This window comes from Pleurodeles waltl, chromosome 3_1 (genome assembly GCF_031143425.1).
Source record: "Pleurodeles waltl isolate 20211129_DDA chromosome 3_1, aPleWal1.hap1.20221129, whole genome shotgun sequence".
Taxonomy (NCBI): Eukaryota; Metazoa; Chordata; class Amphibia; order Caudata; family Salamandridae; genus Pleurodeles; species Pleurodeles waltl.
This window is the reverse complement of record NC_090440.1, coordinates 939,230,848-939,248,825: the sequence shown is the minus strand read 5'-3', so window position 1 is coordinate 939,248,825 and position 17,978 is coordinate 939,230,848. Positions and strand designations below refer to the sequence as shown.

The 17,978-nt window shown below is 40.7% G+C and overlaps 1 protein-coding gene across 1 annotated transcript in view; it reads right to left on the bottom strand.

Moving 5' to 3' along the window:
- Positions 1-17,978, bottom strand: part of MYOM3 (myomesin 3) — a 394,520-nt gene that overhangs the window by 172,393 nt on the left and 204,149 nt on the right. The window contains exon 6 of the mRNA XM_069223954.1: positions 14,725-14,820. Within this exon, the coding sequence (XP_069080055.1) occupies positions 14,725-14,820 (96 nt within the window). The remainder of the gene's footprint in view (positions 1-14,724; positions 14,821-17,978) is intronic.

Below are 17,978 nucleotides of genomic sequence, written 5' to 3'. Positions count from 1 at the left end.
TGCATTCCTGATTGGCTATAAATAGCAGAGTAAAGCATGCCTCCCTGCTTGGCTTTGTTTTGCTTTCTGATCTCAGCATCTGATTTGGCAGTCCAGCCCCTGCTGTCATCCTCATATTCAGGACTTTTGAGGCAATTCTTTTCTTCGTTCCTGTACCAGCTGACGACAGGCATTCCTCCACCACTCCGGAAAAGACTGCAGCTAAGTGACTAGTATTCTCCAGGGAGTTTGTTCTTTGAGCGCTGTGCTTACCTAGAACAGCTGGTGTATTTCAGACCTTGTATTTTGGCAGAGTGCTTATCTTGAAGAGACAAATGCATTTCTTAACATTCTACATTATTATTGTAGTTACTTGCCTAAATGTGCTTCAGAAAATCTGCTTGAGCTCAAGCACTACAAAAAGTGACAGTGCAATTTTAAAAGAGCATTTACGTGACTTTTCTTTCTCTAATAGCATAACTCTTGGATTTAAATTGTGTCATTCATGCCTGTGTTTCAGGTTTGAAGAATTTGCTTTTGAAGGGTTTTTCACACACACAGTGAAACCCTGTCCCCTAAACTCCAGCGGTTACTGAACCCCAAAACCCACCCATCTCTGAACCCTAAATCCACTCACTAGCTCTAAACTCCAGTCATTCCTGAACACTTAAAACCCTTTGTACAGCTGAACTTTACCCATCCCTGAACCCTCGAAACCCTTCACCACCCTAAATGCCACATATTCCTGAACCCTAAAACTCTTTCTACCCGTAAACTCCACCCATCCCAAATCCCTATAACTCACTACCACTTATAAACTACACCTGTTACTGAACCCTAAAAGCCATTCATCACCCCTAAACTCTACTCATCACTGATCCTTAAAAAACTCTCACCACCTCTAAACTCCCCTCTTCTGCAAACCCTACAAATCGTTCACCACACCAAACTCCACCCATTCCTCACCCTTAAAAAACCCTCACCACCCCTGAACATCACCCATCCCTGGTCCCAAAAATGCCTCACTATTCATAAACTCCTCCCAAATGTAATGTAATTATAGTTGTTGCCTTAAGATGATCCTTCCTTTAAAATGTTCCTTTTATATTCTACTTCTTTGTATTTTATTAAAATTGTCTTTCCTTAAAACTGGTTGTCCATGATTTGGTTTCCTCTAATATGGTTTCTCAATGTTTGTTTTTCAATTAATTCAAATACATCAAGTATGTATCACTCACCAGATGCTGGCTGTTTGGTTATCATTCCATCCAATGGAGTGCTTGTATTACAAAGCCAGAGGGAGTATACTACATCTCCAAGTACGCTGAATCATCAAATGTTTTTGTTATGCCATATGTGCACTGTATGCTAAAGCAGTACATATTGTTTCTTTTTTCACTGCCAAAGTTTTTTTTTTATTGCAGTTGGAACTTACAGTTTGCCTCCTAAGTCAGTGGTTCCCAACCTTTTGTCTTCTGTGGACCCCCCACTTTATTATTACTGGAATCCGGGGACCCCCCACGGAGTCATTACTGAAAGCTGGGAACCTAATCTCTTTATATTATTTAATTTTTTAAGCAGTCACAGACTCCCTGAGGATGCTACGTGGACCCCCGTGGGTCCCCGGACCACAGGTTGGGAACCACTGTCCTAAAGGACTTCCTATGCAGTGCTATAGAAGCATTTGCAAAACCATTGTAATTGTAATTGTAATAGTATTTATATAGCGCTTACTACCATGACGAGGCATCAAAGCGCTTTTCGGCGAGTAGCGTGCTACTGCGGAACCCAAGAGGAATTAGTGGTGGATTAGTATAGGGAAATATGAGTACAGTATTAGTATTATTATGAGTTAATTTGAGCAGAGGCTATGTGAGTGTGTTAGCTGGCTTGGCTAGAATAATGGAGGGATAGAGGAGGGAAGAATCCAGAAGTGCTAATTGGGAGCTTATAGTAATGGGATGAGGCTTGGGATGAGTAAATGAGAGCTGGAGGACGGAAGAGTCTGTGGAAAGGGTTAGGGATATCATAGTAGCAGGAGTGGTTTTGGATGAATCAAAGGTGAGATAAATGAGGGAGAACTTAGTAGTGTTGTTTGGGAGATCATGGTAATAAACTGAGGTTTGGGGTGAGCTAGATGCGGTGGAGGAGGGAAGAGCTTAGGCAGAGTTATTTTGGATATGAAAGTAGTAGAACGGGTTTGGGATGAGTCAGAGTGGGGATGGAGGATATATTGATAGAGACATGACATAGGGTGATTGGTAGACAAAGTAAAGCTTACAAGAGAGTAAATTTATATTATTTTTATTTATTTATAATTTTATATATATTTTTTTATTGTTATTTTAATTTTACATTTTATTTTATTTATTCATTATTATTATTTAACTTTAATTTACTTATTATAATTATTTATTTTTGAATTTTATTTATAGATTTTATTTTATTTATTTGTATTGAATTTTTCTCTAGTACAGTAGGACTAGAGTAATACATAAATAGATTTGTAAATACATAGTAAAGGAATATATGTTCAAGGAATATAATAATGTGTATAATAATACAAGAAGAAAAGTAGTATTGTATAAACACAGACTTTCAAGATTTGTAATATTTGAAGTTAATTAATAAGTGTACTCATTAGAGCAGGGATTCATAAGTATATAATATAACAACTTATCTAGAAGCTGTGCAATGATCTATGAACATGTTAAGCATAGAATAACATACACATATATATATATATATATATGTATATACACACACATATACAGTATACATACACACACAAAATATATCTATCTATATATATATATATATTTAAAAAAAGTGAGTAAATATACATTTGCTAAACAGGTTTAACGAGTATGTGTATAATTTGTTGTTATGACATAGTAGTGATACATATTTCCTAAAGAACTATACATATCTATAATAGAAACATAATCAGATTAACAATATTTATCAACACAGGCATATGCAGTCCATTACTGTTCGAAAATGGTGTCATAAAGGAAAGAGACAACTATTGAGTAGTCTTCTGAAGACAACATATTTATCCGTGGATCTTATATTTGGGTTTAATGAATTCCATAGTTTGGCTTCTTGAATGGATATAGCTTTGTGGGTGATACAAAGCAGCTTGAAGGTGGATCTTCTAGCAACGGGTAACAAGTGTGGTGCCCTCAAGGCAGGGGAGATGTGGCCTTGTGGCTTTACATTTAATAGTACCCTGGCAGCGGAGTTCTGAATACTTTGTAGTTTTTTTTAAATAATAGAGATGATCCATGAAAGAGGTCACTGGCATAATCCAGTTTGGGTAGTACAAGAGAGATAGCAGCATGTACCTTGTGTGGAAATCCGAGGTGGGGGAAGATGCATTGCAGAGCCTTCAAGGTGATGAAGCTTGTTTGTGCTAATTTGTCCACTTGGGCATTCATTGTTAACTTGGAGTCCATGGTAATTCCAAGGTTTTTAACTTCCTTGGATAGTTGAGGAGGTGGTCCGAGATCGTCAGGCCACGCACACATTGGGTCATAATTTTCCAGTCGCCACATGTGAGTATTTTCGTTTTGGAAGCATTTAGTTTGAGGTGGCTCCAAGTCATCCACTGATCAACGGCTCTGAGGCAACTGAAGATTTGTGAGTTTTCAATGTCTTTGGGGCATTCCAATGTAAGTAGTATTTGCATAGTTGTAGCATGTGAGTTGAAAATCATTGATCAATTCTGGTAATGATATCATGTAGATGTTGAAAAGTAAAGGTGAGATGATTGATCCTTGGGGGACCGCTGCTTTTGTGAGGTAGGGTTCGGACGAAAAGAGGAGAGAATAGGTAATATTAGTTTGTTTTGAAGGCAGGATGCAATCCAGTTGAGAGCAGTCCCTTCTATGCCGGCTTCGTGGAGTCTTTGAATTAGGGTGTCATGGTCAACAGTATCAAAGGCAGCCGAGCGGTCCAAGAGAAGTAGTGCAGCAACTGCATTGCAGTCGACTGTGTTTTTAAGATCATTCCAGATTGCTATGAGTGCTGATTCAGTGCCTCTTCCTAGGCAGAATCCAGTTTGGTAGTCTCAAAGTATGGAATTGACTTCAATGAATTGTGACGGCTGGGCAAATGCTGCTCTTTCTATCAGTTTGCCCAGGAAAGGTCCATTTGAGATTGGTCTGTAGTTGTTGAGGTCCTGGGGGACTAGGTTTGTTTTCTTTAATAACGGACCTATATATGCTAAAAGTTCCTTGTAGTTAAAGAGTGATTGATGATTCTTCTTACAGGTGTGGCAGCAGAAGTAGATAAAATAATGTTCTTGAAGATGTGTGGTGGACAAGGGTCATACGGGCAACTGGAAGGCCTGCTTGCTTTGACTAAATCCATAAGTTTATCTTGTGATATTTGTTTGAAGGAGTGCAGAGGCTTGGTTGGTTTATTCTTAGAGGGGATTTTAGGAAAGGAGTTGGTGCTGATAGTTTTCTTCTGTTTTAAATAGAAGTCAAATGTGTCTGCCTTGGTTGTGTAATGAGTTGCCAGTTTATTTGTGAAATCTTGAGTAGTGGGATGACTTCTTTCCATGCATTTAGGTTTTCAAAATTAATTTAAAAATGTATACAATTCTTTGGTTGCATATTTAGCATTTAGAATTCTGTCTGAGTATTACCTTTTTTTAGCTTTTTTGATTGATGATATGTATATTCTGGTCAGTTTGTGTAGCTGCAGTTTGTCTTGATTGTTGTTTGCTTTGAGCTAGGTTCGCTGCAACCTTCTGATTTGTTGCTTTATCTTTTTAAGTTCAGTGTTGGTTTTCTTTTGTCCTGTTTAGTTTTTCTGCGTGGTATTAGTATATCAAAAGCTCCCTGTAGCTACTCATAAAGTTTTTTAATAGAATTCATTGTTGCTAGATCTGTGTTGGTTGTTAGTTGGGTTTCTAAGTCTTCAAAATTGAGTTTGCTCCATTGCTGATAGATGTAAGATGCTGTGGGGGCTGGGGTGTTGATGTGTGGTGTTTTATGTAGGAAATTTATCAAATGGTGCTCTGACCATGTGATTGGTGTGATGCTATGAACGGTAACTGGTTCAGGCTCTGCAAAAATGACATCTAGGATGTGTCCAGTGATGTGTGTGGGATTGTGCACAATCTGAAGTAGGTTCAATGTGACTAGGCCAGTGGTGATAGCTTTTGGATGGGGCATATTGGGTTTGTCAAGCCAAATATTTAGGTACCCCAAAAATGCATAGGCTTGAGTATAATGTAATAAAGTTTGAGACTGTATCTAGAAAAGCATCTGGGAATGTTGACTTGTTAGGTGGAGGTCTGTAAAGGAGGAGAAAGTTACAGGAGGAAGTTGGAGTAGGGTTGCATCTGGTGAGGAGGGCCTCACAACCTTGTATGGAAATGTTGTTTGTTTTACAGAGATTTATTGCTTTTTTTAGTATAATAGCTAGTCCACCTCCTCTCTTGCCTATACGGTTTTGTGTGATGATTTGACAGCCCAGAGGAATGGCTTCATGCAACACTGGGGCCATGTCATCTCCCAACCATGATTCTGTTATGAATAGTAAGTCAGGTTGTGTGTCCGTGAGCAGGTCGCAGATGTGCTGTTTGTTTTTTAGAGTGATCGAGCATTTATGAGCAGGCAGTTTAGAACATGTGTGTTGTTTTGTTTTGGAGAAGGGTGAGCAATATATTTTGAGCTTGTAGCAGGTGTGTTGTTAGTTGTGATAACTGTTTGAGGGTCACAATAGTCCTGTTTTTCAATATAGTGTTCCTCTTCCAGCAGGCTTAGGAAGCATTTTGTTGGGTCTGTGTGTGCCGGTGGTGGACTTGGTGGCTGAGAGAGACATGAAGAGTGTACTTTTTTTGTGGAGTAGCCTTATTACGTAATAGACAAGGGGAGGTGAAGTTGTTAAGAATTGCATGTTATGTTGTGTATGTGAAACACAGGTTGCCCCTTTGATTTCCAATAAAAAGGCGCTGAGTAAGATATTAAAACTTTCTTGGTCTAGGTTCTGAACTTACGATTTCCCTACCAAAATCAACCGTTATGTAAGAAATGCTTATTTGGCATACAGATGAAATGTGAACATTGAGGGTGAGCTCACCATTGACTCATAAATCTAGATTTCTGGCATTAGGTTTTAAGCAGGGACAAGCCATTTGCTGAAGGAGAAAAGAACATGGATAGGGGAGGTTTACTGGACGGGTGATTTCACTGTGTACATGAATGATCAGAATGTCACAAAACATTTGCAGGGAGGAAATTATGTTTAGTAGCTCAGATGAAGACTTTGGAACCTGGGGACATGGGTTTTAATATTGTTTCCACACTTTAACAATAGAGCGATTCAGGCCCATATTTTTACTTTTTTAGTGTCGCAGTTGCGTTGTTTTTTGATGCAAAATCGGAGCAAACGTACAAAATACAATTGTATTTTGTAAGCTTGCGCAGTTTTTGCGTCAAAAAATGACGCAAATTCAGCACTAAAAAAGTCTAAATATGGGCCTCAGTGCAAATCATTCAATCTCACTGTGCATAAAACTGTAAATTATTCATTCAATCTCACTGTGCCTAAAACTGTAAATTATTCAAAGATATGTGAGGTAACACAACCTTTCACTGTCCTCCTGCAACCACCCACCCCCAAATAATGTACATCGCTCCGTTGCATCCCAGCTAGGTTTGTGCTATACAAGTGTGGGTTTTATTCCACACTGCTAAGCATTGTTTACTCACCTGTGAAGTTGTTCATGCGTTTTTTTCTCTTATTGCCCTGTTTGTCAATGCATTAGGGCTCTTCCTCGTCTTTAATGGTGATTGACATAGTTTCATATCGTGAGCTGGTATTAAGTCTTGCTTCATTATGCCCACAAACGCATGAACAACAGCTAGTTGTATTTTTAGGCACGTTAAAGACAGCTCTATTGGCTATACCACCTCTTGTTCTTCTAACCGAGCTATCACGCAGTAAAGATGGCACAAAGAAATAAAACAAGCCGCTTACGTCGGAGAAAACGTTCCCCGAAGATGATGTTTCCATCTCCATCAATCTTACTGCGAACTTGACAGGGTGCATTTTTCACTGGGAGATCGATGCGTGCATCTGCTAAATCAGTTTGGTACCAGGAAATTAATCCTAGTTCATCTGTACGGTTGTTTAGTACCCCCTACTGGCATACGCGTGGAAGTTTCTCTTTTGGTTGTGACTAGTATTATTCACTTTCTAGATCGTTCTGCGCTCTCTCCGTGACTGACGGTCGCCCATCTCTTTCGTTCTTCTGTTCTTTATTGTGTCTCCCCCCACTTCAATTCTCGCACATAATATTTTTTCTGATCACATTTTCAATCTCTAACATTATTCCTCTCTCTTCTTTCGCTGGTTCTTTCTAGCAGCCCTGCTAGGTAGTAGGCATCAGGGTTCGACAAATGCTTTTTAGTGCTACATCAGCCTACTAACATGCTAATGACATGCACAACTACAGCTCCTCTAAGTGCGACAGCCCCTACAGGTCCCTAGGGTTACATAAACGCAGCAGTCAGCCAGAAAGTTTTTATGCGGCAGGCGCAGGTCGACAGAAGCGTCTCGTTGTTTCAGAAATCCACCGGAACCTGCACTTTCAATGAAGTAGTTTACTATCAATGACGTAAGAGTTTCTCTCATTGCCTGGGGCTGGATCATAAAGTTGTTTGCTTACAGGTCCATCCAAATTTCAGCCTCTGGGCAGAGGGTACAGAGCTAGTGTCACACACGTGCCAATTGTAATTACCATTTTATGTAAAGTAATGATTTCAGTGTCAAAATACTAACAGGCACTGGTGAAGTGCTAGAAGGTAACATGTGAGGTATGCAAATAGAGGATTTCAGAAATGTTTGGAGAAAAATGTCAGCGAGAGACTGCAGATAAAAGGTGTGTGAGGGGAGAACAGTAGTGACCGAGGTACTCTGAAGGCCACTGCTGTTTTAAAAGAGATAGTAATATTCAATTGACAGTCTAATTTTCTCATAACTGAAATAAAATCTAGACTGCTAACATGCATTGGTAACACCAGGAGGTCTGTCTTATTTTAGGTGTATGTTCAATGCTGTGTAACATGTCTTGATGCAGTAACAGGAAATTCACAGTGAGGCATTCAAATACTGGTGATCGCTTTGATTTATTTGAAAATGTAATTTAAAGTGTCACACATTTGACAGTAGAATGTTACTCATGTGCCAACTGAAACCATAGACACGTCATATAAGCAATCTGAAAACTTGGCAGCTATTTATTCATTGTTGGAAAGTGGGTTATTGGTAGGGGTAGGTAGGTAACTACACTTAGCAATATGCCACAATCACTCACTAGGTCCAGTCAAGTTCTCATTAAATTCATTCTTGCTCATCCCTTGGTAGCTTGGCCCACAAGTAGTAAGGCTTAACTTGGGAGACAGGTATGTAAAGCATTTCATTTCAACAAGAGTAAATAAGTAAAACACAACACACAATAAAAAATCCAACACCAATTTATAGAAACAGGAACTATTTATATCTTTAAAATGACATACAAATGACAAAAGTCCAATGTAGGGAACCAGAGATATGAATTTTTAAAGATTAAAAGTAAAACTAGCTGTTAGAAGCAAATAGCGATCAAAGGGTTAAAAAAAAAGGTTGCGCTGGACAGGGACAAAGTCCAGAGTTCAGGCCACCCACAATGTACCATTGTTACACTTCCAAAGTGCTTTTTGATTCAGGAATGTGGTCCAGAGCACCAGCCAAAGGTTCAGAGGCTCTGGTTTGCATCTTGGTGTCTGAGACTGCAACTCCCACAAGGCACCGGTTCAACTTATGGAGCTTTTTACAGCAGTTGCTCCAGACTTCTTGATCTTCTTCCAGAGGGTCCTTTTTGGGTCCTTGAAGTGTCCACAAACTTGATTCAAGATTCCAGAAGCTCTGAGGTGCTCCTTGGAAGTTGGTCAGAATCCTCAAATGGCCACTGGACAATGGTCAGCTGGGCTCTTCTTGCAGGACTTGATGAAGGGTACTTTGTTCAGCTCCTTTGTACCTGCAGCTTACAGGGAGTCCACTCTTGGAGTTTCAGAAGAAAGGCAAAGTCATTTTCTTGGTGAAGCCCAAAGTGTGCAGCTAGTGCGGTCCTTATGAGTGCAGTTCCTCAGGTGCAGGCCAGGGGTCAAACATGGCAGTCCATCTTCTCCTGTATGTTCTTCCAGCAGGGATCTGAATTGTGGGGCAGCTCTGCTCCTGGCTCTGCTCCTGGCTTGGGAAACAGGGGGAGGGGTGCTTTTGTCCAATGGTGTGTAAGGTGACACCCTCTGGGGGTGACCACTTCCTGTGAAGTGTGGCAAAAATCAATCCCAGAAAAAAACATTCTACAAAAATCCAACATGGAGAAAATTCATCCTTGGAGGTTAAATCTGGCTGAGTCCACCCACGAGTGTGTCTAAGTCTTCCTTAACACACCCCTTCCCTCCTCTCCTAATCTAATCACTGAGGCTCCCATCTCCGTGGGGGAGCAGGACATGGGGGAGGTACAGTTTCTATCCCAAGATGCTTTTTCTCCTTTGTCGACCAATTTGGCTACTCTTCCCCCATCCTGCTCTGACATCTGCTGCAACAGTTCTTCTCCAACTAGATGGTTCCTTTGTCCCAGCCCAGGCCAGTTCACGCCTCATTAAGGTAGCCTGCCTCGGGCTGCCAGAGGCTGACCAATCAGGAAAGGGCACTACAGGGCTGAATTTGGTAACTTTCAGAAAGAGTTCTAAAACATTTTCTCTGTGTTAGTTATATTAAAAGCAACATTGGCAAGTTGTTGGATTCATTACAATATTTAATTTGGTACCAAACTTCTATTATTTAGCTCATGTCTATTGGAAATAAGACGTTATTTTAAAATAAAGTCTCCCAGTAGTAGCCTATGGAGATCATTGGCTACAATGGAGAAAACAAAGTTGTATGTTTTTTCCTTACCAGGGTTTATAAAACATCTTTTATAAAGTCCCAGCTTATATTTACACTGCACCCAAGCCTTTGGGCACCTAAGGCAGACTTTAGGGGTGGAAATACTTTTAATTCCAAAGTCAAATTTGGGGTTTGTTTTAACTTCTAAGCAGTCAGCAAGGGACACCTGCCTTCACAATGACACTGGATACCACAGCAGAGCACCTATGGTTGCACTAAACTATACTGGGGTCTTTAAACCTACATGCCCTACCATGTACTAGGAACTTATAGGTAGGCTGTCAGAATCAACTATAATTAGGCCTCATTTGCATATACCATTTTAAACAGAACACTGGCCCTAGGACTGGTTATCAGTGCCCAGGGCACAGACAGAGTCTGAAAACACCAATATCAGCTAAAAATGTGGTCCAAAAGTGAGGGGGCTTCTGCAATCAGCGCAGGTTTCCCACATAGATGCACTCTCATTCTCTGCCCACCGACTCTCTTTCTTACTTCCATTCTCTGTCCTGTTCCTCATTTCACTCTCTTCCACTCTAGATCTAGGACTTCTCTCTCTCGTTCTCCATTGTATATTCTCTCTATCACTTTTTCTTGTTCCCTAATGGATCTCTCTCTCTCACCCTTTCTCTCCCTAAGTGTCTTGCTGTTCTCCTGCCTCACTTCCCAAGTGTTATCTTTAATGTACCATGCACCTTCTTTCCACACTTTTGCCAGATCTGATTCGTATTGTGTCTTCACTGGCCAGATATGTTAAGTAGCCTTTTGGGCTACAGATCTATGAACTCATGGATGTCCCAGCAGTTTCAAGGTTCACTAACTCAAACTGGGCTGATGGGGCCAAGGCACACATCAGAGGTTATCTAACAGTCAATGATGTGAACATTAAGGAGAGGATCATATGCCTGACCCACATTTACTTATTTGTGGAGTATCATGAACAGACACAGGAAATATAAGACATGTAGTTCTTGTCAGACAATTTGCATTTTGCCTTTCCTCTCTGGATTCTCAAAATAGAGAAGTACTTTGAGAAAGCCCATATTCATAGGTTCGGGAGGGGAAGATGCATCCCACATTTTCAGGCTATCCATATAACCATAAATATTCATATAGAAAATGTAAGTGGAACTCATTTCTTTAGTACCTAACTTGAAAACAAGGCATAAATCTGCCCCTCCTGGATCCAATGTGGATACAAAAGAACATTTTTTATGTGAAACATCTTTTTGGAATAGACACACGTATCCATGTCACACCTGAGATTGAATCTGTATTGTATGTGCATTGTTCAATAGTGCAAATTACTTCAGAGGTATGTTCTGTATCTGACATTTTGTAAGAGCCCACCTACCATTCTTATGGGCAGTTGGTGCCCTGATTGACTTCATGTGGCTTACAGTTAGAATCTGGACAATAGTAGAGCAATCTTTACAGAACAGCGAGTTGACAAAACACAAATTACCACAATTGGGAAAAAACAGCAGCGCCTTGCCACTATTCACCAGCCTGTGCCTGACTGCAATAATTACAGTGCTCCAGAACATTTTTGTTCACAGTGTAAACCCCTTAGGCTGCAGATAGACTTAAGCTTATTTATAAGCCCCTCTTGTGCCGCTGCAGCATCAGCAGTCCCCTACACCGCCACATTTACAAACTGGCGCAACAGACCATTGCACCAGTTTGTAAAGCCTTGTACCATATTATACCTGTGCCAGGTATAATGTATGCCAGGTAGGTGTTCCCCCATTAAAAGCCATGCAGAACTGGCGCAGTGAAATCTACAAGATTTCACTGTGCCATTCTGTGCCTTGACAGCATCAAAATGAGGTTGGACTTTTTTACATTGGACCCCCCTCGCATTGCTGGTGTAGCTGCAACTTTTTTCATGCTAGTCTAGCAATGCGTCAGTTTAGCGCCACAGATACGTCAGGATTGCTGACGCATCTATGGAAACATGCACCATGGAGCACTGTATCATAAATACAGCACTACCATGGCGTTGTTAAGGGGTCCAGGGCTTGCAAAAGAAAACTAGTGCATCCACTCCAATGCGCCAGTTTCTTGTAAATGTGGGTCCATATTTCTTGAATCAGGATTTCCTTGTCACTCCTAATGAAGACCTACGTCTCTAACTTTAACAACAGGAAGTGCTGGATTATTTTACCCATTATAATTTCGATAATATTGGACTCACAGGATGAAATGTCCAGCCCACCCTGTGTATATGGCACCTCTCGAGAACTGATCAATGCTAAAAGTTGATTGCCAGTACAAAAAAGGAGCAGGGAAGCAATCACTTATAAACTTAATTCGCATCTACTGACCTATTCATTGCATTTATATAACTCAAAAACATATTTGTGACCAAAGAAGTTCCTGAGCCAGCCAAGCCAATCATGTTAATGGTCTCAGTTTTCCTCTCATTGGATCTGACATTTTTTTATGTATTCAATTGTATGTGCTTCTTCTCTTCACTCAAATCTTCAAAAATATTGTGTAGTTACACAAAACCACATTATGCAAATTGTGCACACTCCTAGGCCAGTTACTCCAGGGCACAATCTTTTAAATGACCCATGTCTAATTGTGCTGTAATAATTTAAAAAAATTCAGAGGAAGTGAGACCTTTCTCTGCACTGTGGTGAGGTGAAGCACATGTTTTTAATGGTTATGGACAGACCACCACCAGGTCTTTGCAGTCCCACTAAATAGCAAACAGGTTCGTTTTTTTTTTTACAACCCCACTTCCTAGGGTTATATTTTAGCATTCTCAAAAGAAAAGCAACACACAAAAATGGTCCAGAAAGGAAGAACACAAAGAGACAGCAGACCTGCAAACTTAATAAAACATATCACTACATAAGGAAGGAGCATCGACTTGGAGGGAGGGGTCAGGCCTTATGCTGAGAACTACCTTAGAGGCACTTGTGTCCCTACATCCCACCTCCTCTAAAAAAAAACAAAAAAAAAACAGAAGCTTGATGAGGCTGCCACCGATGCCCAGGGATGTTCTCACACCCATTAATGGACATCAGCTGTTCAGATCCTCCAAAGATGATATGGAAATCCATTCTGTGCAGTGGTTTCCAGCTCGCCTTCCCTGGCCTGTGTAATATCAGCTTCTCCATGGGTGACTGTGTGCACTCTGTATTGCTGGTTTCTTGAGGATCATGGTTGGGTGAGCTGTCTTTCTGCTAAGACTGTTAGCCTGGGCCTCACTCTCACTGAAACTACAGTAGACTGCAATGAGTTCAAAGAAAGACTCTACATTTTGGATGCAAAGAAAAATGTGCTGTGTCTCTCTGCTTGGTTCATATTCTGAAAGGGTGCCCCTATGTGCATGTGTGGGATCTAGGGACAAAGCACTGTTCAAGCATTTGCCTTACATTTCCGGATGAGCTAAAATTGTTTTGTCTAAGCTGCATTTGATTGATTTTATGTGTGATGGAAGACTTGAAATGATGGTGCTTATTTTCTATATGATCATTGTGTAAGAGTAGAATACCACCTTCCACATGCAAAACCCCCGGGCCATTCATTTAATTTTGGATATTCTGGTCAGAAGAAGGTAGTTAAATAAGAACGAATGTAAAGTCGTCAGTATTCTTTTTGAATGTTTAATTCTGTCTCCGTTCCTTAATATTTATTTAGAAATAATTTAGACAGCTTTGAATTACTTTTTTTAACCGATCTCTTCTTGTGTTTAATCTTCTCATTTTATGTTTGACAGGCGAAAAAACACTGGATTTTTCTGACTTTCCCATTTTGTCCTGTTTCGGCATATGCATGGAAGATTGCAGCAGTTCCGAGAGGGGTGATACACACCGTAGCTCCTGCTTACAATGTAACTGTTTTCTAATACCTACACATATGGTGGTATTGCCTCCCATCTAATCGGTAGCATCAGTGGTGCTCAGTGTTAAATCCAATTGTCAAAACTGTATGAGTTTTTTGTGTTTGAAAATGTCTCACTAATTTCCCCTTAAAATATTTGGATAAGAACCAGTGTGGACCACATTTCTAATTTTAGATCAAGGCCCATCAGGAAAGCCTGGCATCAACTTCTACTGGCTGAGGTTAATTCAATCATTCCTTCCATCACCTAGTTGTTTTTGCAGTAGACGCCCTAAGTATGACAGGCATGATCAGATATGGGTACTGTGCTCACTGTGCCACAGGACTCAATCTATACCTCATTGATGAGGCCTAAGTACGCCAACTCTGGGTGGGGGTTGCTTGTGTTCACATGACAAGGGGACCTGGTCTGGCAGTTCAGACTGGACTGTTCCTATTGGAGCAGGACCAAGTCTGAGTTGCATAAGGCAGGTCTCTGTCTCCAATGGTACAGTGAGCAAAACATGATGGTCTGGATATGTCCAGAGTGATCACCAATGGCTAATATTACTTCAAGCATTTCTTCCATGACTTTGTTGTTTTCAGAGGAGACACCCTAAATGTGACAGGAATGCTCAGATGTGGGACCTGTGCTCACTGTGCATAGGACTCAAACTATACTTCACTAATGGGACCTAAGTAGATCAAAGCCGTTCTGGGTTATCTTGTGTTCCCATCTGGGGGGATCTTGTCTGGCAGCTCAGGCTGGACTATTTCTAGCACAGCAGACCCAAGACTGGTCCGCATAAGGCGTGCCACTGCCTAAATTGGAGCAGTGGGCAAACAAATGGTGTGGAATGCAGTTTCAAGCAGTCACCAGTTCCTGAGATTAATTCAAGCATTCCTTTCATCACCATCTTATGTATAAAAAATACATTAAAAGACAAAGAATCCTACCGGCTGATCTCTAGGGTCAGTACACCAAACTCGTTCTTCATCCTATATTTCCCAGCAGGGGACAACCTGAGATCAATTGGGACTCCATTCTTGTACCTTAGACAAGGAGCAAAAAAAACACAGATTAGAGACAATATTTTTTTACTAAGAATGTTACTATTACTTAAACTACGCCAGCTCAAACTATCAAAATGGAATTGTTAATTATTTTAGAAGTCTGCATTCTATACTACACAAATGATTACTTTATCTGTTTTCCTTTAACATTAATAAAGCCACATGGTCTCATTTGCAATGTTTAGTAAGTAGATATGTATTGCTCTAGTTATTTAAAACCATACACAATATACATAAAAAAGTACAAATTGAAGGTTAAAACAATATAATCTTACGTTTAAAAAGCAAGTGGAAGACCTTATATTACTCTCCCCGTTAAGGAGACAGCGTCCACCCTATCCCTCCTCCTGGTGTTAGTAACACATATTTTGTCGATTTATTCAGTTATATAACGCCATACATAGTATATAAAACCTTACACGCTTGCAGTAAGAGGTGTCGACCTCCCTTATAGCATTCTGCACATTTAAATCATTTGCAGCTTTGCTTCCCATCATTTAATGGCGGTAGATAAAACGTTGTTACTTCTCCAACCCGTGTGGGTGTAGAACCCAGAAACAGAAAGGAATAGCATGATGCAGAGTTCGTCAACAGCTTCTTCCTACGGTCCATTAATTCAGGGCATAAACAAATGATATGCTCCAACGTCTCGAGCTCTGTGTCGCAAAGGCAGCACATGCTGTTAGTGCATAGGGGTTCTTTCCATCGGCCATCGAACAGACGAAATGGCAGATAAAAGAGTCTAAAATGTAAAAGGGTGCAGATAACCTTGGAATTCAAGCTGAAGTCTAAATATGGCTGCATTTCGAGTGTGCAGGACTTCATAGCACACATGCTCTTTTTGCATTGGGACGCCCTCTCCACCTCAGAGAGGCAACTGGACTTTTTAATTTCTTACTTTAACAGCAGCTTCGAGCAATTTGGTCGTTTTGACAAGTTCACTTAGCGGAAGCAAACTACAGTTGAAAAGAAGACCATTAAAAGCAGGCATCTGCCAGTGGAAATATATGTTTTTAATTATTTGTCGCCCCTTTGTAGTCAGTGCAGCAATTAATGCGGTTGATCCCTATTTGCGCCGTGACTGATAACAGCCCCATTTCCAGTCTGATTAAACATTGGGGTCACTTTCTCTGGATTAAGAATTTTCCTTATCCCGCCCATTAAAGCAGATTCTGTTCTCTTAATTATTTCAGCGGACCAGCATACTGCTCATTAGATGCAGACTGGAGCCAGTTTGGCATTAGCAACAGTCACAATAGATCCAATGGTGTTTCCACAATGTTTAGTAAATACACTTCACAATGACATCAAACTTCATTTAGTTGATTTCATTACAGGACCGGAGGCTACCATTATGCAATAAACCTTTATTGCTGTCCCAATATGCAGCCAAGGCTACCATTATACAATAAACCTTCATTGCTGTCCCAACATGCAGCCCTTTCATACATCATAAAGACAACATTCCAGTACAGAATATTTAGCACCATATAACTCCATGTCACTAAGCGTCTTCCTCTTTTATTCGCTGCTTCTACACAGTTAAGTATCATGCCTTAATTATCCTGATGCTTGAGTTAAATTAATCTAATATTTTCTTTTACAGAGCACCTTTATAAAGTAAGTGGGTGTATTTGTGCTCTTATTTACCCTACCAATTTATGGTCGGGTTTTGTTGGGTTATAACTTCTGATCTCCCGCTTTAAGGTGAGGCATTGACATCATGGAGGGTGTACGCCCCCATAACTTTGTAAATACTCTAACCACGTCTATCTTTCAAATGAGAGTATTTTTCTGCCCTTAGAACCTGTGCGGCTTTCAAGGAAAAGAGCTCGACTCTTGGCCTCCTTGAGTTCAGGCCAAACCTGTACATCCTTCTGGGGAAACGCGGTCTGTGGCGGAGAGCTCCAGCTCGGCTCCTGACCTTCTTGTGACTGCATCTAACCCGCACATTACCCAGAAGAATGCGCTGGTTGGAAGGGGTCTTTACAGTTGGTTGCTAACACAAATGGCTACCGGAGCACTGAGGTCCAAGATACGGATGTAGTCTACATTTTGTAATTTTGAGAAAGGAGCTCATATCACTGCAATAGAAGAGGGACAAACCTTTTTTCATGTTTACAACAAAGATGTGCGGAGCACGCGGTGCATTCCTATAGCAACACGCTCCTACCGATGGTTATCCTTATGCAGATGGGAGTTTTAACCGGTAGGGAGCGGTGATACTTAAAAAGTACCTTTCATTAACGGTAATCTAATTAAAAAAAAAAAGTAAAGGGATTCAAGAAGTGTTTTTTTTCTTTACCTCAGTAATTTAAGAAACATCTGAAACTGGTACCCAACAAGTGTTACCGATAACTCAGCTAAATGAGGACATGTTTAAAAAGTTCTGAGATAAGGAACTATGGTCTTCTTTTAAAGAGGCTGTGGAAGCAGCCTTCGCAAAATGGAAAAGGGATTCCCCTTCAGAAGAGGACTATTTTTCAGTGTCAGATGAAGAGACCCCTCCTCAAGTTAAAAAGGGAGGTAAGGCTTCCAAAAATCTAAACACCTTTCAAAATATTTACATTCAGTGGGCGGCCAAATGACCATGCTCATTCCTTGGATAGACTGAGCGCTTTAAGAAGCCATGATCACTCATTGGGTAGCCTGAGCGCTATAAAGAAGTGAGGTGTCCAAAGCGACACACATAGTAAGAGCGACCATGTCGGCACAATGGATACAGGTGTCCCCCGCTGCATGAAAAGGATGATTAGCCTTAATGGCACAAGAGACCACAGTTTTGATACTGATGATGAGTATTCAGGCTATAATGATATTGAAGGTGAGGCAGATGAGTATGTCTTCGATCTGCAGAAATTATTAAAGAATGGCTTCCTTGATGAGGACTTAGATCGACCATCAAATTCACATGCTATCAGAGACCCTTCGGGTGTGGAAATGTTTAATCCTACACAAATTGTGCACCCAAGGGGCTTGGAGTGGTGGCCTATGGACCATGTGACCTCCTTTATTAAGTTTTGGATCTGCAAGTCCATTGATAAGGAACTGTGGAACTTGATGAGAGCGGAATGTCCAAGTCGATTCCTAGACAATATGTCAGGGATAACCCCCAATTTGGACCCGCAACTACTGAG